General features: G+C 40.0%; 1 protein-coding gene across 1 annotated transcript in view; it reads right to left on the bottom strand.

Annotated features, from left to right (window-relative positions):
* The window catches only part of Mfe2 (peroxisomal Multifunctional enzyme type 2), a 741,845-nt gene that overhangs the window by 420,652 nt on the left and 296,672 nt on the right, over positions 1 to 24,521 (bottom strand). Inside the window, exon 13 of the mRNA XM_090372984.1 lies at positions 15,746 to 15,909. Coding sequence (XP_090229110.1) covers positions 15,746 to 15,909 — 164 coding nt within the window. The remainder of the gene's footprint in view (positions 1 to 15,745; positions 15,910 to 24,521) is intronic.

Genomic DNA, 24,521 nt, shown 5'->3' with positions numbered 1-24,521 from the left:
ACAAATGAATATATGGGCTGTGTTAAGGTAACTAAGAGTAAAAACACGTGCATGTATACTTGCATGTACACTAATACTAGAAGTACTGTAAATAAATTTGACGAATTTAAAGTACTGATTAAGTCGCCAAATGCAGACATCGTAGGAACAGCAGAGACATGGTGTCGATCAGATGTAAATGATGCTGAATTTGAATATGGGCGGTACAATATATATAGGAAGGACGGAGGGGTTATGCTCTTAGTAGGAAGCACATTAAATTTAAGGCAGTGTATCTTGTTGATTTGGGTGACAAGTGAAATGTTGAGTAGTTTGGTGTGACATAAGCAATGGAAAAACAAAACTGAGAGTTGGAATGTGTTATAAGCCTAATGACTGGAGTGTGTATATCAAACAGTTATACAGGGAAATAGAGTGGGCCAGCAAATCAATGTCTCATAATGGGGGGGGAATTTTAACAGGAATTTGTAGTTTGGTCACTCACAGCAAGATTGTGGATTTCTTGGGTGAATGTTTTCTACAGCTGCATGTTATGGAGGCAACAACAGGAAGCAATATTCTTGATCAGTTTTCAGCAGTTTCTACAGGCATTAAGAATCTGCAGGTAAAAACTCACTGGGTGGCAGCAATCACAGTGTACAAATGAGGAATTTATTTAAAGATATAACTAGAGTCAACGGTAAAGGGAAAGGCTTTTGGTTTTGTAAGGGTGACTACAGCAGTCTCAGACAGTTTTTGAACTGTGTGCACTGGGACAAACTAATGATGTTAACAACAGCAAATTCTAAATGGGAAGTAATCAAGGAAGCTACTAGGCTTTTCGTGCCAACAAAAAAAAAAAAAAAAATACTGTTCAAGGCTTAGACCTAAATGAATGTAGATGAACTATTGAGACACATGGCAGAAAAGAAAAGTGCATGGGATGCATATAAATTATCAGGTGATACAGAAGCCTATAATTCATAGAAATTTGTCTGTAATAAAGTCAAAGAAGGAGGTTCGGCAAGCTAAGGCAGATTATGAGAAGCCTCTGGCAAAGAAAAACAGCAAAGTCTTTTATGCTTATATTAACAGAAGAAGGAAGGGTGTTGAATCAAATTGGGTCACTAGATGTCCATGGGTTGAACTGTCTATGACTCTGCTCAGGTTGCAGACAAACAAATTGAATAGGCATTGCATCTACATTCACACATGAGGAATTATTTAGGGAAGAGGATGCCAGAAGTTTATCAAACTCTAACAAGAAGCTAAATGACTGTGACAACTGAAAGGAAAGTGGAGGAGAAATCGTTGAGGATGAACATAAAAAAAACACATAAGGTAGATGGAATCTATCCAATTATATTAAGGGAAGTAGCAAAGGAGATAAGCAAATCCTTAGACATAATTATGAGACGATCCTTGGATTTGGGGGAGGTCCCTAGTGACTGAAGATGTGCAAAAATATCCACAATTCATAACTGGGGATCAAAAGGCGACATGAGTAATTATAAGCTTAACTTCTGTTACAGGGAAAATAATGGAATCATTGGTTAAAGAAGTAATGCTGGACCAATAGGACAGGCATGTAATTATACTGCAATCATAGCATGGATTTGTCAAGGAGCAGTCTTGCCTAACCAATTTGATAGGTTACTAAAATGCAATTAGGATTAGCATTAGTAGAGGCATTTGATGCAAGAAAGCAAGCTTATGCAGCATCAGCCACAAAAAAAAATAAAGTAAAATAAATAAATAAAAAATAACCACTTCCACTTCACCCCTCTGTTCGTTCGAAATACCTGTCCAGCTGAGCCTTAAACTTATTTAGGCTATCAACTTCCACGACAAGGGATGGAAGTCTGTTCCACCTACCAACCACGCGCTGGCTAAAGGCAAATTTCCGCGCATCTATCCTACATCTGTCTTTCCTCAATTTGAATTTATGCCCTCTCAGGTGATTATTCTGAGCAAGAGGAAGAATCCCATCAGCATTGAGCATGCTCAAACCATTCAAGGCTTTGTACACCTCTATCAGATCACCTCGCTGCTGCCTAGTCTCCAGACACTGTAATTTGCAAAACTTAAGCCTTTCTTCGTAAGAGCACCCCTTTGTTCCATTCACTAATCTTGTTGCCCTTCTCTGTACTCGTTTCAGCAGCTCTACATCCTTCTTGAAATGAGGCCTCCAGGCCTGTATACAGTACTCTAGGCGTGGCCTGACCATTGCCTTATACAAGGGAATAATCACCTCCTTATCTCTGCTAGAAAAAATCCTATATATCATTGACAATACACAATGAGCTACTCTTGCAGCCCGTCTGCACTGCTCAGAGAACTTCATATCTGCCTGCACAACCACCCCCAGGTCCCTTTCATTCTCTATCACTGTCAGTGTAGTACCACAGAGTTGATATGTTGCTCTGGGGTTGCTGTTTCCCCATATGTAGTACTTTACATTTGTCAATGTTAAACTTCATTTGCCACCTCTCAGCCCATCTGCTCAACCTCTCCAGATCCTGTTGCAGCAGCATAGTGTCAGTAGTGTCCTTGACAACCCTGCCAACCTTCGTATCGTCTGCAAACTTGGACATTAAGCTTGATATACCATCATCAATATCATTTATAAATACAGAAAACAATAAAGGACCCAACACTGAACCCTGAGGGTCACCACTAATAACATTAGTCCACGAGGAGCAGTGCCCACTGATTACCACTCTCTGTCGTCTCCCACTCAAACATCCCTTTATCCACTGTAGCAACTTACCCTTAATGCCATACCTCTCCAATTTGTACAGCAGTTTTCGATGTGCAACATGGAAGACCGCTGTACAAATTGGAGATGTATGGCATTAAGGGTAAGTTGCTACAGTGGATAAAGGGTCGAAGACCTTTGTGACCACATCATAGTATTCAATTAAATTGGTCAGATAAGACTTCCGCTTAACAAAACCATGTTGTGTCCAAGCTATAACTGAAGTCTTCTCTAGATGATCCTGCAGTACTTCTTTAACCAGTGCCTCCATTAATTTTCCTGGAATAGAAGTTAAACTAACAAGTCTATAATTACTTGTGTTGCCCTTTGATCCTCCTTTGCGAATTGGGGTCACATTTGTACAGATCTCCAGTCCATGGGTACCTCCCCTGAGTCCAAGGAAGCACTTTTTGCTTACTTCTTTGCTTAAGTTTGCTTACTTCCTTTGCTGCCTCCTTTAATATAACTGGGTAGATCCCATCCACCCCGGGTGCCTTTTTTATGTTTATCTTAGAGAATTTGTCCTCCACTTTCCTCTCAGTATTACAAAATCATCTAGCTCACTGCCAGAGTTTAATTCATCTCTAGCAAGTGGAAAAAGACAGAGTTGTTATCAACAGACACTGCTCTTTGTGGACTAATGTTGTTAGTGCAGCTCCCTAAGCTCAGTGCTGGGTCCATTGTTGTTTTCAATATTTATTAATGATATTGAATCAGGCTTAAGGTCTAAATTTGCAGATGATACAAAGGTTGGCAGGGTGGATTAACGACAGTAATCAGGGTTGTTTAATAACAGTAATCTGCTGCAACAAAATCTAGGAAATTTGGGTCGATGGGCTGAGAAATTGCAGTTGAATTTTAAATCTGACAAATGAAAGGCATATAGGAGGTGCCTCCGTAGCCAGGTGGGCAGGAGCAGCAGTGCCTAGCACACGCTTCTTGATTAGACCGGGGTTCAACCCATGACCACCAAATACGAAGGATGCAGAAAGGTCAGGAAATGATCACTTCATATCCCCGGAGCAATATGGTCTTAGCTGCTAATGGTCCTAAAAATCAAATAACAACAACAATTGCATATAGGTAGCAGTAATCTCAGCTTAACATACCATGTGATACTACCCTCAGGTTAGCGGAGAATGAAAAAGACCGGGGGATAACTGTGCAGTGAGATGTAGAATTCTCTGAGCAATGTCTGAGCAAAATCTAGGGTTGAAATTGAAAGTGTCTGAAATTCTGCCCAGACACGATAGGAGGGAGTATATGATGAGAGCCCTGTCAATCAATTCGGCCCTGGAAAGATTGTGCAGGGCTCAAGGGGTAGAATTTTTTTCAGCCTGGTCTGTACTTGTTAACAGGAGAGACTGCTTCTACAGGGATGGGATACACTTAAATAGAAAGGGTGCAAGAATGTTTGCTGATGCTATCGAGGCAATGTTAGGTGGGTCGGAAAACTGCTAGATTGGGGGGATACAAGGACTAATAGATTAACAGTAGCCACTGGCAGAGGTGAAAGTGATTCTTGCACTGCTTCTATTGGAATGAGCCGCAGCCTGGAAAATAAGACGCAGGATATTTCAGAGACTGCTGGGAATCATTGGGGTACAAGTAAACACATGGGTTGTGTTAGGGTAGCTAAGAAAAAGAACAGGTGCATGTATACTTGTGTGTACACCAATGCTAGGAGTTTAGTAAATAAATTTGATGAATTTGAGGTATTGCTCAAAACATCAAAGGCAGATATTGTGGGGATTTCAGAGACGTGGTGTCACACAGATATAAGAAATGCAGAACTGGAATTTGGGGAGTACAATGTCTACAGAAAGGATAGACAGGATAGGAAGGGAGGAGGGGTTATGCTATTAGTTAAAAAACACATAAAATCCAAGGAAGTGAAGCCAGTCGACATCGCTGGACAGTGCAGTGTCGAGTCAGTTTGGTGTGACATAAGCATTGGGAGATCAAAATTGAGAGTAGGAGTGTGCTATAGGCCTAATGACTCTGATGAGTATAATAAGAAACTGTTCGGAGAAATAGAGTGGGCCAGTAAATCAGAGAGTCTTATAATGGGGGATTTTAATTTCCCAGATATTGACTGGAATTTGGGGGCTGGTCACTCACACAGTAGCAAGGCTTTTGTGGATTTATTGGATGATTGTTTTCTACATCAGCATGTTCGGGAGGCAACTAGAGGGAGTAATACTCTTGATTTGATTATCAGTAGTGATTCTTCATGCATTAAGAATCTGCAGATAAATGAACCACTTGGTGGCAGTGATCACAGTGTGCTGAAGTGGGAGTTACTCAAAGAGGTAACTACCATTAGGGGTAAAGGGAAGGGGTATTGCTTTCGTAAAGGCGACTACAATGGACTGAGACAGTATTTAAATTCTATACAGTGGGATCAACTGATGATATTGCCAACAGCAAATTCAAAATGGGGAGCATTCAAAGAACTTATCGTGGAAGCTACTAGGCTTTACATACCAACTAAGAAATATTGTTCAAGGTTTAGGCCTAAATGGTTGACAGATGAACTAATGAGGCATATGGCAGAGAAGAAAAATGCATGGGATGCATACAAATTAACACGTGACACGGACGCCTATGATAGATACAAGTTGATCTGTAACCAAGTTACAAAGGAGGTTAGGCAGGCGAAGGCAGATTACGAGAGATCCTTGGCAAGGGATGCGAAGAAAAACAGCAAAGAGTTCTTTACTTATGTAAACTCTAGAAGGAAGGGGATGAATCAGATTGGTCCACTTGAGATCGATGGGTCAACTGTTGATGACCCTGCTCGGGTAGCTAACAAACTAAATGAATATTTTGCATCGACATTCACACATGAGGAGTTATTCAGCGAGGGGAATGCCAGAGGTGTATTCAACTCTAGCAGTAAGCTAGAGAATCTTGTAATAACTGAGAGCAAAGTGGAGGAGAAATTGTTGAAGATAAACACAAGAAAGGCACCTGGGGTGGATGGGATCTATCCAGTTATATTAAAGGAGGCAGCAAAGGAGGTAAGCAAACCCTTAGCCATAATTATGAGAGCTTCCTTGGACTCAGGGGAGGTACCCATTGACTGGAGATGTGCAAATGTGACCCCAATTCACAAAGGGGGATCAAAGGCTGACACAAGTAATTATAGACCTGTGAGTTTAACTTCTGTTCCCGGAAAATTAATGGAGGCACTGGTGAAAGAAGCACTGCAGGATCATCTAGACAAGACTTCAGTTATAGCTAGGACACAGCATGGTTTTGTTAAGGGGAAGTCTTGCCTGACCAATTTGATTGGATACTATGATGCAGTCACAAAAGAACTGGATGCAGGGAATAACTTTGATATTATATACTTGGATCTTAGAAAGGCTTTTGATACTGTTGCACATGGAAGACTGCTGCACAAATTGGAGCAGTGTGGCATTGGAGGCAAGTTGCTGCTATGGATAAAGGGGTGGTTGAGGGGGAGAAGACAGAGAGTGGTAATCAATGGACACTGCTCATCGTGGACTAATGTTATTAGTGGAGTCCCTCAGGGTTCAGTATTGGGGCCTTTATTGTTTTCTGTATTTATAAATGATATTGATGATGGTAGATGAGGCTTAATGTCCAAGTTTGCAGACGATACGAAGGTTGGCAGGGTTGTCAAGGACACTACTGACACTATGCTGCTGCAACAGGATTTGGAAAGGTTGAGCAGATGGGCTTCGAGGTGGCAAATGAAGTTTAACATTGACAAATGTAAAGTACTACATATGGGAAACAGCAACCCCAGAGCAACGTATCAACTCTGTGGTACTACACTGACAGTGGTAGAGAATGAAAGGGACCTGGGGGTGGTGGTGCAGGCAGATATGAAGTTCTCTGAGCAGTGCAGACGAGCTGCAAGAGTAGCTCATGGTGTATTGTCAATGATATATAGGAATTTTTCTAGCAGGGATAAGGAGGTGATTATTCCCTTGTATAAGGCAATGGTCAGGCCACACCTAGAGTACTGTATACAGGCCTGGAGGCCTCATTTCAGGAAGGATGTAGAGCTGCTGGAACGAGTACAGAGAAGGGCAACTAGATTGGTGAATGGGACAAAGGGGTTCTCTTACGAAGAAAGGCTTAAGTTTTGCAAATTACAGTGTCTGGAAACTAGGCACCAGCGGGGTGATCTGATAGAGGTGTACAAAGCCTTGAATGGTTTGAGCATGCTCAATGCTGATGGGATTCTTCCTCTAGCTCAGAAAAATCACCTGAGAGGGCATAAATTCAAATTGAGGAAAGACAGATGTAGGATAGATGTGCGGAAATTTGCCTTTAGCCAGCGGGTGGTTGGTGGGTGGAACAGACTTCCATCCCTTGTCGTGGAAGTTGATAGCCTAAATAAGTTTAAGGCTCAGCTGGACAGGTATTTCGAACGAACAGAGGGGTGAAGTGGAAGTGGTTATTTTTATTTATTTATGTTACTTTTTTTTTTTTTTTTTTTTGGCTGATGCTGCATAAGCTTGCTTTCTTGCATCAAATGCCTCTACTAATGCTAAATCCCATGAGCTGTTCTGGCAGACATGCTGCCAGGACAGCTCATGTTATTTTGTGAATGATGATACAGAAACTTTGCTAGCAGGGATAAGGAGGTGATTATCACTTTGTATATGGCCATGTTATGTCACATCTTGGAAATGTATACAGTTCTGGAGCCTCACTTTATGAAGGATGTAGATCAGTTGGAAAAGGTGTATAGAAGGGCAACCAGATTGGTGAAGTGAACAAAAGTGTGCTCTTAAATATAAAGGCTTCAGTTCTGCAAACTGCAGCATCCAGAGACAAGGCACTGATTTTTTTTTTTTTTTTTTTTTTATGAGAACCCCAAACACGAGAGGTATTATAACCTATAGTACTTAGTACCGTGCTTGGGTTGGAGGTTGAGAAGACGAAAGAAGATATTTGTTGATATTGGACTTGAACTTCTGTAGATTGTAATTTTCAGGAAATACGTATGAAGGAAGGTTGTTCCAGAAAATGGCAATTGAATGAATAAATGAGGAAGATGAAAAGTTGGTTCTGTGGGTCTGAAGTTGGACAGTAAATGGATGTTGGCTGGTGGCGGCACGTGTTCGGACTGTTTTGAAAGAGAGAGCGGGAATTATAGAAGCCAATTCAGAAGAACAGTGCCCATGGAAGTATCTGTAGAAGAGGCATGCAGCAGAAACAGTGCGTCTATGAGAAAGCGAGTGGAGAGACTCTGTTAGAGATGAATCATTAATTAACCTAACTGCCCGCTTCTGAATGGAATCAAGAAGCCTGAGAGAGGTTTTGGGGGCACCCCCCAGATGTGGGAACAATATTCCATGGCAGGGCGGATTTGCGATTTATACAGAGTGAGCAGCTGTTTGAGAGAAAAGTAACGCCAAGAGCGAAAGAGAAAACCAAGTTTTTTAGATGCAGAGGAAGCAATATTTGTAATGTGCTTGTGCCAAGAGAGATTAGAAGTCAGGGTAATCCCTAAAAGAGATATATCATTTTGCCTAGAAATCGGAGTGTCACTAAAGATAAGCATAGGAGCAGAAGAATCCTTTTTGCGAGATATAAGACAAGATTGAGTTTTAGAAGGGTTGAAATCAACTAAGTTGTCTTTGCCCCACCGGAGAATTACCTGAAGATCGGCATTTAAGGAATTGGCAATATCCAATATCCAATATCATGGAGTGATCTGATTGAGGTATTTAAAGCCTTGAATGGATTGCTTAAACTAAATCTTAATATGGTATTCTTCCACTTGCTGAGACTACACATATGGGGGGGGGTATAAATTCAAGTTGAGGAAGGATGGTTCTAAGATAGATGTGTGGAAGTTTGCCTTCAACCGTATAGTTAGTTGACTGTTGGAACAGGCTTCCATCTGCTATTGCAGAAGTGAATGGTTTGAATAAATTCAAGAGAGAACTAGATAAATTCTTGGAGAGTATGGATGAATGAACTGTGGTTTTTTTTTTTTCTTTTTTTTTTTACTGAAAGAAAACATGGAGGAGAACTAAACAGATAACAAACAACATATGTGACACCAAGCATAACATGAAAATAATACTCAAATTTACTAGACAAGGCTCGCAGAAATGAATTTTGGTTTGAGAGAGGAATATTGTGATACTCATAATAAGGGAAAGACAGGTGCTCTTTCTGATTTTCAGAAAGGTAATAAGTTGGAGGATATTTAGTAGGAACCACTGAGAAAGCAAATGAAAATCACTAATAAGTAACCATCTCAAAAGTATACAGTGAGTTGAAGACAAAAAGAGAATGTACCTCTAATGTTTTGGCAGAAATCTGATAACTCCAAGAATGAAACTGCAGGAAGTTAAAGAGAATTATGCATCAGAAAAGAAGATCCGATATGCAGCAGAAAATGAGACTGAAAAATTCAATTTAGTCAAAGAAAGACTCATTTCCAATCGAAATGCAACTGAAGTAATTTAGAGAATCTGGGATTTGGAAGTTGTGTGACTCTTCGAATGTCACTTCTTTTTGTAAATATCTACAGATTTGACTAGAGTGGTGCCGCCAATGACAAGACTGGACTGTGAAAATATCATATGGTCTGACAAGCCTTGATTTACGCTTTATTACACCAATGGTAGGGTGAATGCGTAGTGTGAAACTCATGAAGCAGTGCATCCAGACTCTTCTCATGTCCACCAACCAAACAGATATGGGTGGTATCATGGTACAAGGCATGTTCTGTTGGTATGGACTATCTCTGCTCATATCATTAGAAGGCTGTTTTAGCTCCAATGAACATCTTTCTTTCATATTAGTTCAACTTCACTCTGCACTGCTTCATTTTTACATTAATTGTAGTGGATTCTTACATGACAACAAAAAAAAAAAACTGTCCGCCATGCAAAAATTGTATCAACTGGTTCAATGAACATTCCCAAGGTCTTCAACATCCATCCTGGCCACCTAATCTCCAAATCTGAATCCGAATGGGAATGTCTCAGATATGATGAAAGAGCAGTTGGGCTTGCAGCTCTCTACCAAAATACAGTATCTTACAAGTATCCCAATGGAAGAATAATCCAATCTGGAGCTAGACTCCTCAAGCATCTAGCTGAATCCATGCAATAACATATATGGGATGAAATTCAGAGAAAGATATCTCTACTAAACACTGAACAAAAGTTTAATTTTTTTTTGCCAATGACTGTATGACAGTTCAAATATCCTACCTTTACTAACGGATGGGGATTTGTTGTACGTAATGGCGGTATGCTGCTGAGGGCATAAATAAGCTCACTATCTTCATTAAGATTAATTATTATATTTAATAATCACTCATATACCACGTGAAATTAATAATACAGTTTATTAAGCAAATCACCCCAAACCACTATACATTTAAGGTGATGTTTCAGGCATCCTACCAATATCCATCATCACACCATGCTGCTGACAGACTCCTACTTGTCAATGCTGCCAGAAAAGTATGCATGTCAGGTTTCTGGCAGCATCAGCAAGTAGGAGTCTGTCAACAGTGTGGTCTTATGATGAGTATCAGCAGAATGCCTGAAATGCCATCTTAAATGTAATGTGATTTATAATGCCACCTTAAATGTATAGTGATTTATAATGCCACCTTAAATGTAGTGATTAGCTTAATAAACTATATTATTAATTTCACATGGTATATGAGTGATTATTAAATATAATAATTAATCTTAATGGAGAATAACCATGTAACGTCCTTCTCTCACCATCTTCCTTCAGCATTCCCCCTCCTCTAAGACAATCATTACTCCCATTCTGAAATGACACCTCTGGAGGTACTGAGTGTGGCATGAGGGGAATTGATTAAAATGCAATTAAATGAGATGAACCCCAGATCAAATTTAAGCCTTCAACACCATTCTCAGAGAACCAACTATAATTTATAGAAATTTCCAAATATAAAAGGGTGATAGATTGATTTACCAAGTGGTTTAGTTGTTTTTTTTTTTTTTTTTTTTTTTTTTTTTAAATTCAATATCAGGAAAGTTAAACATTCCATTACGAAAAGTATATGCCTTCAATCTCACTGACTTGGAAATGTCACTGCTGGAATGATTTAAATCCATACAAGCTGGATTTGCAGTCATTACTAGAAAGGGACTGCAATCCATGGTTTGCTTCTTTTAACTCTGAGTAGTTTTTATTACCCAAATTCTGGCCATGCCATGGGGATGAAAGGACAGTGCTACAGGGTGAATAAGTCACTGGGTTGCTTGGGTTAGTACTCATAGAAAAAGAAACAAAAAGCTGAATTTCCATTCTGCACCTCTTGCCAATTTCTTGCAAAAACAAATTTGCAAAACAACTTTTTTTTTTTTTTTTTTTTATGAAAACCCCAAACACAAGAGGTATTAGAACCTGTAGTACTTAGTAACGTGCTTGGGTTGGAGGATGAGAAGACGAAAGAAGATATTTGTTGACGTTAGACTTTAACTTCTATATACTGTCATTTTCAAGAAATATGAATGAAGGAAGGTTGTTCCAGAAAACGGTAGTTGAATGAATAAACGAGAAAGATGAAAAGTTAGTTCTGTGAGTTTGAAGTTGGACAGAAATGGATGTTGGCTGGTGGTGGCACGTGTTCAGACTGTTTTGAAAGAGAGAGAGAGCAGGAATTATAGAGGCCAATTCAGAAGAACAGTGCCCATGGAAGTATCTGTAGAAAAGGCATGCAGCAAAAACAGTACATCTATGATACAGTAAGTGGAGAGAGACCCTGTTAGAGAGGAGTCATTAATTAACCTAACTCTTCTGAATAGAATCTAGAAGCCTGAGAGAGGTTTTGGGGGCAGAGCCCCAGATGTGGGAACAATACTCCAAGGTAGAGCGAATCAGAAATTTGTACAGAGTGAACAGCTCTTTGGAAGAAAAGTTCCACCAAGAGAAAAAGAGAAAACCAAGTTTTTAGATGCAGAGGAAGCAATATTTGTAATGTGTTTGTGCCAAGAGAGATTAGAAGTCAGAGTAATCCTGAAAAAAAGAGATATATCATTTTGCCTAAACATCGGAGTGTCACCAAAGATAAGCATAGGAGCAGAAGAATCCTTTTTTGGAGATATTAGTATCAGTAATGGCCGCATGGTGCAAGAAAGCCTATGGCTTATGCTGCACCAGCCAAAAAAAAAATAAGATAAAAAAATAAGACAAGACTGAGTTTTAGAAGGATTGAAATCAACTCAGTTGTCTTTGATCCCACTGGAGAATTACCTGGAGATCGGCATTTAAGGAATTGGTAGCGGATATTTGAGAAGTTGAAGCTGATTGAGCGGGGCAAGGTTTCTCAAAATGGAAAAGTGGAATGCAATGTGCTATCATCGGCAAAACTATGGATAGGATTTCCAGTCAATGGAAAAAGGTCATTAATATACAAGAGGAAAAGAGTGGAGAAAAGAACTGAACCTTGGGGGACATCAGCATTAGTGGAGAAGTTAGAAAACAGAGAACCACCTACGATCACCCTCAGTGAGCAATCTGAGAGAAAACTGGATAACCAATTACAAAAAACAATTGGCAAACCATAAGAGGGAAGCTTGTTTAGAAGACCATTATGCCAAACATGATTGAAAGCCTTTGAGATTTCAAGAGCAACTGCTTGTGTTTCACTGAACTTTTCCACTGAATTTGTCCATAAATGGTTGACACAATCCAGAATATCACCAGTGGATCGACACTGATGGAATCAATACTGGCAATCGTTGATCAGACGGCAGGTTTCTAGGTAGTTTAAGAGTTCACAGTTAATTGATTTCTCCATTACTTTAGAAAGAGTAGAAGTGATTGCAATGGGACAATAAATGGATGGGGGGGATTTGTCACCCTTTTTAGGAACTGACTGGATATGAGTAAATTTCTAAGCAGAAGGAAAAACACGTTTGGAATCAGAAAGAGAAAAAAAGACGGCAAAGAAAAGAAGTAAGTTCAGGAGTACAGGTTTTGAGAATAAGTGGAGAAATACCATCAAGACTTGGAGCTTTCTTAGCATCAAGATTTGTCAAAATCCTACAGACATCCTTTTGACAGAAGACAACAGGAGGTATTGAATGAAATGCCAGCAGGTCAGCTTTATCCTTGGCTGAAGTGATAACAGAACCATCTGGTGGTTCTGTTATCACTTCAGAGGTGGGAGCAGAGATGGGCAAAAGTTGCAGCCAATAGCTTTGGCAAGAGACAAGAATGCTCAGCTAGCATCAGGGCAAGAAGCAAGTTTTCTACTTTTAGCATATTCAAAATATAGTGTTGACCGATTAATAACTGCTTTACAATTGTTGCGAGCTTTGGTGTAGACAGAAAATGAAACTGAAGAATTGGAAAGAAGCCAATAATAATATGCAACGTTCTTCTCTTGAACAGCCTGAGCACATTTATTGGAAAACCAAGATTTAGATAAAGGATGAAATTTTAAAGTGTTGGAAAAAGGATTCCATTCCAACAAGAATAATTTTACTGACACGATCTGAGCAAAGGTTGGCATAGTCTTGAAACAGTAATCTGACCAAGGAAAAGAAATCTCGCAGATCATCCCATTTTGCATTCCTGTAATGCCGACAACAGAAAGTTGGGAAAAGCCCAACTTGTGCTGGGCTATTCCCAATGATGGGCTCACATCTGGTGAGTATTGGGTTTGTCACACCCAGGGTTCTCAGATGGATATCATCATTCTTCTTTCTTGTTGATTCCCTTCTACTTTCTCTCTCTCTCTCTCTCTCTCTCTCTCTCTCTCTCTCTCTCTCTCTCTCTCTCTCTCTCTCTCTCTCTCTCTCTCAGGGTAACTCAGAAATTTTATTTTTGGCTGGTGCAGCATAAGCCTCAGGATTCCTTGCACTATGTGGCTAGTAATAGTAATAATAATAGCCATGAGATAAAGGCTCTATTGGAGAAGAGACAATTGCCTAGTAGTGATCTGTGGTGCTTAAAGGACCTCTCACTTCGACAGTGTACGTATAAGGGTTGTTTGTAAGAAAAAGATCAAGCATGTTGGCTGTATGGTTAGGATTGTCTTGTTTTCTTGTATGTAAATGAACCATCTGCACAAGGTTATTAGTAATTGCAAAAGCCTCACCATCTTGACCAGCTGGGTCAATGTCACTAGAAAACAGAAGCCAGCTGGGTTGTGAACATTAAAATCACCACGGAAAATTACCTCACTGTTAGGAAAGTTGGACTGGAGAAAGTCAAGTTGCAAAGAGATGAAGTCAAAGAGCTCCAATTGATTAGTGGAGTTGGGAGAACGGTAGAGACACAAGATGAATTGGCACCTCTGTAGCCAGGTGGGCAAGAGCAACAGTGCATAGCACACGCTTCTTGATTAGACAGGGGTTCGAGCCTGTGACCACCAAATACAGAGGATGCAGAAAGGTCAGGGAATGACCAACGCATATCCCCTGAGCAATATGGCCTTAGTTGCTAATGCTTCTGAAAACCAAATAACAAACAAACAAACAAAACAGATGAATTTGACACAATGAGGTAGAGAGATTTTAAGCCAGAGAAGATCGAAAAGAGGAGATTCCAAATTACCAAGTCTCTGACAGTGAATATCAGGATGGTCATATGCACAAGTACCACCTTTGAGGTGAAAGGAATCATACAGCGAATAGTTCGGGCAACTGAGATGAGCAATAGCTGAATCACCCGATAACTGAGATTCTGTCAGAAAAAGTACATAGAGTTTAGCAGACTGCAAGTGGAAATGGACATCGCTGAGATTAGAACTCAGACCATGTATATTTGTGAAATGAATTAGGAAGTGTTTGGGAGGTTTAGATCTTTTCGCAGATAAGCTTACTCTATTAGTTTGACAATTCATGGTGTATTCATTAGTAAGAAAAAGTGAGTGGGACATGGTGTATAAAGTAATGAAATTTTTGGATAGGGCACAGACATGCTAAGAATATACCCAGATCCTTGACACACTACTCAATGACACACTACTCTGCTAGATAGTGACTTCCTCCAGTCACTATCTAGCAGAGTAGAGGTAGCAAGATTATACACTAGCCGTAGCCTCCTAAAGAGTTACCAATAGGTTCGGTCCAGTGTACTAACTAGTGGCCAGCCTGCAAACACCGTTTTAGAGCTGTACCCTCGAAATGTAAGGAAGATTGGATCTCTCCACAATGTTCATCATAACCTCAAAAGTCATCAGTCATACTGCATGATGGAAGAGATGGGGAAGGGAACTACGCTGAATTAAGAAATAAGGAAAATCATATTTAGAATGAAAGAATATGCACACGCTAAAAAAGCTTTACACAGAGTGAAAGTTTTGAGGAACAAATAGAAGTCAGTTGAGTTGGCAGCTGAGTGAAAACAGCAATCTGAAAGTTACCAGATATCACAAATAATTGACACCTCATCTGGAAAAGTGTTACTTATCTACAGAGCAATATAAGGTAATTCACTGCAATATTATCACATTAAGTAAATAACCAATGCCAAGTTTTTAAGACTTAAAGAAATAAACATCCTGCTCAATTGAATAAAAGAAAATTATGAAATTTAAATTAATTAAATTCAATTCTGTAAAAAAAAAATTAATCTTAATTTCACAGTGGAAAGAATATGTAAATGAAGCCTATGCATTCATTTATTACTGTTTGACTACCTAAGAAATAAAATATTCAAACCCAACATGCACGTATAGAATTTCTTCTTAACATGGGGTAGCTCAGACTAAAAAAAAATAAATAAAAAAAAATGCAATTTGTAATATTAAACTTTTATAATTCATCCACATTATTTCTCTTTTCTCTCCAATAATGGGCATTACTTTCTATCATATAATGCTGCCTTACTATTATAGAAATAAAAGGTATATTACAATAAAATTTTTAGTACTGCTTAAATAAGTATAAAACACTGAGACCATCTCCATAATAAGAATTTCTACGATATATGTTATGTTTTAAAAATAGATCCTGTGTATATGCATAACTGATACCATTTAGTATTTAAAATTTTTCACAAACTTACTTTGGACAGATCAGCATTCAGCTTCTGGAACTCCTCCTGGATTTCAGAAGAGTTTAGCATAGCTGATGCAACCAAAGTAGTTCCAAATGTTGGTAAAACACTGAAGTTTTCTTCATTTTCATATAAAAATTTCAAATAATCTGGTTCTTTTGTAGACATTCCCACTAAAAGAAAAAACAACAAAATGATAATCTATATATTATCATGAGCAAACCTTTGTATTCCTTACCCTAGTAATAGGGTAAGGAATACGAATCAAGATAACAATAAATCAATTTACATTTATGAATCATTATAAGAATGGAATAATAAATAATAATAATAAAAAAATGCTGAGTAACAGTATATAGAAAATGACCCTCACATTACACATTAAGATTTCATTAAATTGGACAAGATAATTAAACAACATAAAGACTGCTGGGAGTCATAGTGGAACGAATAAATACATGGGCTGGGTTAGGCTGGCTAGGAATAGGAACAGGTGCATGTATACTTGCATGTATACCAATGCTAGGAATATAGTTAATAAATTTGAAGAGCTTGAAGTGCTAGTCAATACATCAAAGGCAGATATTGTTGGGATATCAGAGACGTGGTGTCACACAGATATAGGCAGTGTAGAGTTGGAATTTGGGGTGCACAATGTGTACAGGGAGGATAGAGGGGCCAGGAAGGGAGGAGGGGTTATGCTGTTAGTTAAGAAACACAAAATCTAAGGAAGCATCCAATTGATGTCGGTGGACAATGCAGTGTTGAGTCTGTTTGGTGTGAAATAAGCACTGGGAAAGAAAAAGTGAGAGTAGGTGTGTGTTATAGGCCTAATGAATCTGATTAGTATAATTAACAATTGTGTAGACAAATAGAGTGGGCCAGTAAATCAGAATGTCTTATAATGGGAGATTTTATTTTAACTTTCCAGATATTGACTGGAACTTGTGGGCTGGTCACGTGCACACTAGCAAGACTTTTTTGGATTTATTGGATGACTGTTTTTTACAGCAACATGTTTGAGAGGCAACCAGAGGGAGTAATAGTCTTGATGTGATTATCAGCAGTGATTATTCATGCTTTAAGAATTTGCAGATAAAGGAACCACTGGGTGACAGTGATCACAATGTACTGATGTGGGAATTACTTGCAGGTGGCAGATGACTCATCAACCGGTGCAATACCACCATTTTGCTTATTGGAGGCTTGAAGTGGCGAAACCCATGTTTAGTCTCTAGAGCAAAGTTTTCAGAATCCCCCCCCCCCCCCAAATACTTCTCTTTCAATCCATGCATGTAAGTATTATAGGTTTTGATACCTTTTGTGTTTGGGGTTTCCATAAAAAAAATAATAAAAAAAATTAAAAAAAAAAAAAAAAGATGTAACTACTATCAAAGATAAAGAAAGGGCTGTTGCTTTCATAAAGGTGACTACAGAGGTCTCAGACAGTTTTTAAATTATGTACAGTGGGATCAACTGATGATGTTATCAAAGTTGAAATCTGAATAGGAAGCCTTCAGGGACTTAATTTTGGAGGCTACTAGGCTTTTCATTCCAACTAAGAAATAATGTTCAAAATTTAGGCCTAAATGGCCGTCAGATGAATTAATGAGGCTTGTGGCAAAGAAGAAGAATGTATGGGATGCATATAAAGTATCAGGTGACACAGAAGCCTATGGCAGGTATAAACTAGTCTGTAATCAAGTCACAAAGGAGGTTAGGCAGGCGAAGGTAGATTACGAGAAATCTTTGGCAATGTAAGGAAAAACAGCAAAGAGTTCTTTACTTATGTAAACTCTAGAAGGAAAGGGATTAATCAGATTGGTCCACTTGATTTCAGTGGTTCAACTGTTGATGATCCTGCTCAGGTGGCTAACAAACTAAATGAGTATTTTGCATCTGCATTCACACATGAGGAGTTATTCTATGAGGAGATTGCCAGAAGTTTATTTATTTATTTATTTTTTTTATGAAAACCCCAAACACGAAAGGTATCAAAACCTATAGTACTTAGTACCGTGCATGGGTAGAAGGAGAAGTATGGGGGGGAGGGGAATCCCGGAAACTTTGCTCTAGAGACTAAACATGGGTTTCACCACTTCAAGCCTCCAATAAGATAAGTGGTGGTATTTCACCGGTTGATGAAAGTCATCTACCACCTACAAAATGAAACACTAACAGGGAGCTAAGTGATTTTGTAATAACTGAGAGCAAATGGGAGGAGAAATTGTTAAAAAAGTTAAACATAAGGAAGGCATATATATATTGTCTAATATAACTGAATAGATCCCATCCTGGAGTGGACAGGATCTATTCAGTTATATTAAAGGAGGGGCAAAGGAAGTAAGCAAACTCTTAGCCATAATTATGAGGGCTTCTTTGGACTTGGGGAGGCCCCCATGGACTGGAGGTGTGCAAATGTATCTCCAATTCACAAAGGGGATTCAAAATGTGGCACAAGTAACTACAGACCTGTTAATTTAACTTGTGTTCCAGGGAAAATAATGGAATCAGGTTAAAGAAGCATTGCAGGATCATCTAGACAAGACTGCAGTAATACTTAAGACACAACATGGGTTTCTCAAAGGGAGGTCTTGTCTGACCAATTTGATTGGATACTATGATGTGGTCACAAAGGAACTGAATGCCAAAAATAATTTTATTATCATGTACTTGGATTTCAGGAAAGCTTTTGATACTATTGCACATGGAAGACTGCTGTACAAATCGGAGAGGTATGGCATTAAGAGTAAGTTGCTACAATGGATAAAGGGTTGGTTGAGTGGGAGACGACAGAGTTGGTATCAATGGACACTGCTCTTTGTGGACAAATGTTATTAGTGGAGTTCCCCAGGGTTCGGTGTTGGGCCCATTGTTGTTTTTTATATTTATCAATGATACTGATGAAGGTATATCAGGTTTAATATCCAAGTTTGCAGATGATACAAAGGTAGGCAGGTTTGTTAATGACAGTAAAGATGGTATGCTACTCCAACTGGATCTAGATAAGTTAGCAAAATGGGCTGAGAAAGTTTAACTTTGACAAATACAAAGTACTGCATATGGGTATCAATAACTGAAAAGAAACGCACCAACTATGTGGTACTACACTCTGGGATGTGGAAAGTGAAAAAGACCTGGGGGTAATTGTGCAGTCAAATATAAAGTTCGCTGAGCAGTGCAGATGGGTGGCCATCTGCACTGCTCAGGGAAAAAGTAAATACAACATATAAATAAGTATTAAAAGTACCGTATTTCCCCACGTATAAGACGCACCTTTTTTCGAAAAATTTGGGATCTAAAAACTGGGTGCATCTTATACAGTGGTTGTAGATTTTTTTTACACGCATTTCCCGCTTTTTCGCACTTGTTTTCTTTGGGTTCATTTTTTCGCACTTGATACTGGTATATTAGGTTACGTTTTGCCCAGAAATTGCTCAGAAAAGATTTTCGTACAGTGCGGAATTCAAGTTAAAAGTGATCCAGTTTGCAAAACTGAATGGAAATCGTGCTGCTGAATGTACATTTGGTCCTCCTCCAACTGAGAAAACAATCTGAGTTTGGCTACGGGAAGAAGAAAACGCCACGGCAGAAGAAAGCCATTAGAGGCAAGTCAGCAAATTGGCCTAATTTAGAGAGAGAATTGAAGATATAGATTGAGGAGCAAAGGGCAATTGGAATTCCTGTTTCCACAAAGATGGTTCAGCATGAGGGAAGAAGAATTGCTGATGAAAAAGAAGTTACTGATTTCAAAGGAGGACACAAATGGTGCTTCAGGTTCATGAAACGGAATGGACTAAGCATGCGTACACGCACCAGACTTGCCCAAAAGATGCCTGAAAGCTATGAGCAGAAGGTCCTTGAATTTCATCGTTTTGTCATTCAATGTAGGAAGACACATCAGTTTCAGTTGGGACAGATTGCAAATATGGACGAAGTCCCCCTTCAATTTGATGTCCCAAGTAACAGTAACAAGTTGCTAAGAAGGGAGTGAAAACTGTAACTGTGAAGACAAGTGGACATACAGTTCTAGCTTGTTGTGCCGACGGAACCAAGCTGCCTCCTATGCTGATTTTCAAACGCAAAACAATGCCAAAAGAAGACATTCCTCGAGGAGTGATTGTCCACGTTCATGACAAGGGTTGGATGGATCAGGATGGGATGAAGATCTGGTTTGAGAAAGTGTGGAGCAGGAGAACAGGTAGGCTCTTACGCAAACCTGCCCTATTGGTGCTTGATCAGTTCAGGGCACACATAACAAAAAATACAAAGAAGATTACTGCAGAGCAAAAAACAAAACTAGCCGTCATACCTTGACATCCCAACTCCAACAACTCGATGTCAGCATTAACAAACCCTTCAAAGCTGACATCAGAAACGAATGGAACCAATGGATGAAGTCTTCTGGGGACAATTTGACGCCAGCAGGAAGAGTGAAGAAACCAACTATAGGAGAATTTGTACCTGGGTGAAAAGATCCTGGGATAATATCAAGATTGAGATCGTTGTCAAGTCATTTAAGAAGTGTGGCATTTCAAATGCCATAGATGGAACCGAGGACAAGGCAATATATGAAGACAGTGATTTGTCATCTGGGATAAATGGGATCTGTCCAGTCATATTAAGAGAGAAAGTGAAAGAAGAAAACAAGCCTTTAGCCATAATTAAGAGAGCATCCTTGGATTCAGGGCAGATCCCTGTGGTCTGCAGATGTGCGAATGTATCCCTAATTCATAAAGAGGGGGGGGGGGCATAGAAGGGTTACGCAAGTGGTTGCAGACCTTTTACCTGACATCTGTTCCAGAGAAAATAGTGTTATTTGTTGAAGAAGTAATCCAGGACCATCTGGACAGGAATGCAATCACAGCATGGATTTGTTAAAGAGCAGTCTTCTATAACCAGTCTGATAGGTTACTGTGATGTGGTGGACAGGAAACTGGATGCATAGGGTAGTTTTGATGTCATATGCTTGGATTTCAGGAAGGGGGGATGGTTAGGTGGAGAGAGATGGGGAGTGGTTACTAATGGGCAGTGCTCTTTGGGGACTAATGTTGTTGATGGATTGTTCCCTCATAGTTCGGTGCTGGATCCATTGTTGTTTTCAGTGTTCATTAATGATATTGATAAAGGTATATCAGGCTTAATGCCAAAGTTTGCAGATGATACAAAGGTTGGCAGGGTGGTTAACGGCAGTAATCAGGGTGACTACTGCAATGAGATCCAGGAAACTTGGGTCAATGAGCTGAGAAATGGCAGTTGGAATTTAACATTGACAAATGGAAGGTGCTGCATATGGGTGGCAGTGATCTCAGATTGGCTTATCAGTTGTGTGGTACTCCTGCCAGGGTAGTGGAAAATGAAAAAGAACTGGTGATTGTGCAGTCAGATATGAAATTCTCTGAGCAATGCAGACATGCTGCCATGACAACTCACTGAATTTTATCCAACACATACAGAAACTTTGTTAGCAGAGATAGAGCTGAATATCCCTTTGCACAAGGCTATGGTTAGGCCACATCTTGAGTATTGTATGCGGCTCCGAAGGACTCACTTTAGGAAAGTTGTAGTAAATCTGCTGGAACGGGTGCAGAGAAGGGCAACCAGTTTGATGAAGTTAATAAAAGGGCATCTTACCTAAAAAGGCTTCAGTTCTGCAAATTGCAGCAACTGGCAAGTAGGCATCTGTGCGATGATCAAATTGAGGTGTTTAAGCCTTTGTGTAAGCTTTGTATAAGAATGAGTATGGAGAAAGGCAACAAGATTGGTGAGGGGAACAAAGCGGTGCTCTTACCAAGAAAAGCTTAAATTCTGAAAATTGCAGTAGTTGGAGACCAGGCACTTGCGAGGTTATCTGATTTAAGTATATAAGGCTTCAAATGTTTTCAGCAAGCTCAGTGCTGATGGGATTCTTGCTCGGATTGTGCATATGAGGGGACAGGTTCCGATTGAGGAGGGACAGTTGCAGAGTGGATGTGCAGAAATTTGCCTTTAGCCAGTGAGTGGCTGATTCCTGGAGCAACTTTCCATCTGTTTTTGTGGAGGTAGATAGCTTGAATGGATTCAGGGAGGAGCTGGACAGGCTTTTGGAGTGGGTGGATGGGTGAAATGGGAGGGTTTTTTTTTTTTTTTGGATGGTGCTGTTATGAGCTTGCATTTTTGCATCATTAGCATTAGTATAGGCATATGATGCAGGAAGGCAGGCTTGGATAGCATCAGCCAAAAAAGGAGAAAAACCTTCCCGTTTCACTCATACATTTGTTCCAGGTGTTTGTCTAGTTCTGCCTCGAACTTGTTTGAGTTGTTGACCCCTACAACAGCGGATGGAGGTTTGTTCCAGCTGTGAACCAACTGCTGGCAAAGGCAAATGGTCACACATCTGTTCTGCAATTGTCTTTCCTCAGTTTGAATTTGTCCCCTCAGGTGGGTGGTCTGGGCGGGGGGAGGGTCCCGTCAGCACTGAGCTTGCTCAAGGCATTCAAGGCCTTGTGCACCTCAGTTGGATCACCTCATGGGTGCCGGGTCTCCGGATGCTGCAATTTGTAGAACTTGAGCCACTCTTGGTTAACAGCAACCTCTTGTCCCACTTTCCAATCCCGTTGTCCTTCTCTGTACAGGTTCCAGCAGCTCGGCATCCTTTCTGGGATGAGGCCTCCAGACCTGTGTCCGGTAATCGGGGTGTGGCCTGACCATTGCTGTGTGAAGGGGGCAGTCACCTCCTTGTCCCTGCTATCAAAATTCCTGTATATCATTGACAAGATGCCATGAACTACCCTGGCAGCCTGTCTGCAGTGCTCGGAGGGTTTCGAGTCTGGCTGCACATTTTCGAGTCTGGCTGCACATGGCAAGTAGGCATCTGTGCAATGATCAAATTGAGGTGTTTAAGCCTTTGTGTAAGCTTTGTATAAGAATGAGTATGGAGAAAGGCAACAAGATTGGTGAGGGGAACAGGGCGGTGCTCTTACCAAGAAAAGCTTGAATTCTGAGAATTAAAGTAGTTGGGGGCCAGGCACTTGCGAGGTGATCTGATTTAAGTGTGTAGGGCATCGAGTGTTTTCAGCGGGCTCGGTGCTGATGGGATTCTCCCTCTTGCTCGGATGGTGCATATGAGGGGACAGGTTCAGATTGAGGAGGGACAGTTGCAGAGTGGATGTGCAGAAATTTGCCTTTAGCCAGCGAGTGGCTGATTGCTGGAGCAACCTTCCATCTGTTTTTGTGGAGGTAGATAGCTTGAATAGCTTGAATGGATTCAGGGAGGAGCTGGACAGGCTTTTGGAGTGAGTGGATGGGTGAAATGGGAGGGTTTTTTTTTGGATGGTGCTGTATGAGCTTGCATTTTTGCATCATTAGCATTAGTATAGGCATATGATGCAGGAAGGCAGGCTTGGATAGCATCAGCCAAAAAAGGAGAAAAACCTTCCCGTTTCACTCATACATTCCTTCCAGGTGTTTGTCTAGTTCTGCCTCGAACTTTGAGTTGTTGACCCCTATAACTTTATTCCTTTTAGCACCTTTTCCCTAAACTCCTTCTTCAAACCCTCCTCTTTCAATCTCCACCATTTTATCCTTTTCTCCCCCTGTCTTGAATATTTCCTACTTATATCCACTGCAACCTCCCAATCGACCACGAGCAATCTATGTTGTGCAGACACACTTTCTCCGTTTATCACCTTGCTGTTCCTCATTTCCTTTAGATGCCTCCTATGGCACATGATATAGTCAATCCAGCTTGTCCTTTCCCCGCTCTTGTATGTTATCAGCTAGCTTTCTTTCTTTTCAAAGTAGGTGTTAACTATTGCCAGGTCGAATGCCACTGCATGTTCTACTATCCTCTCCCCTTCTCTATTTCTTTCCCCAAATCTCCACCTTCCATACACTCTTCCTTCCTCTCTCTGGCTTCTTCCTAAATTTTCCATTTAAATCACCCCCAACAATCAACCTTTCCTTCTCAGCTATTGCCATGACCACTCGATCCATTTCCATCCAAAAACTGTCCTTTTCTTCTTCCCCGCATCCTACTTGTGGGGCATACGCACATACTATTGTCGTCAGTTGTCCACCCACTTCCAGTTTGATGCTCATAATCCTATCACTCCTTCTGTTAACCTCACACACTCCATCTTTTAACTCCTTATCAACTACAATACCTACTCCATTTCTTCCTCTCTCATCCACTCCCCTAAAGAACAACTTGTACAATTCACTGAGCTCTCTTGCTTTATTTCCCTTCCACCTTGTCTCTTGTGGGCATAGGATCTTCACTCTTCTTCTTTGCATCAAATCCACAATCTCTCTACTCTTTCCATTCATCGTCCCAATGTTCAATGTTCCTATTCTAATACTTTTCATCCTCTTCTTCTTCTCTTGCTGGACTAACTTCTTTAACTGAACCTGTCCTTTGTTCTGTAGCTCTGACCCTTTTCTCACAGTTTCCGGGCGACGTGACTGTGCGTCACTTATGGGGTACGCCCTAGCCATTCCACATCTATTTTCCACACACAAAAATCAAAATATAATTTTGATTTTTGATATATTTGGATTTCAGAAAGAATTTCAGAAATATCAAAAATCAAAATTATATTTTGATATTTGATATTTAATTTTGATACCAAATATCAAAATAATTTCTTGCATCCAGTTCCTTTGTGACCACATCATAGTATCCATTCAAATTGGTTAGACCTAACTTCTCCTTAAGAAACCCATGCTGTGTCCGAGCTATAACCGAAGTCTTGTCTAGATGATCCTGCATTGCTTCTTTAACCAGTGACATTATTTTTCCTGGAAT

Source organism: Mastigoproctus giganteus, chromosome 4 (assembly GCF_048544385.1).
Source record: "Mastigoproctus giganteus isolate SK-2022 chromosome 4, ASM4854438v1, whole genome shotgun sequence".
NCBI lineage: Eukaryota > Metazoa > Arthropoda > Arachnida > Uropygi > Thelyphonidae > Mastigoproctus > Mastigoproctus giganteus.
Note: the sequence above shows the minus strand (reverse complement) of the source record. Positions and strands in the feature narration are given on the sequence as shown.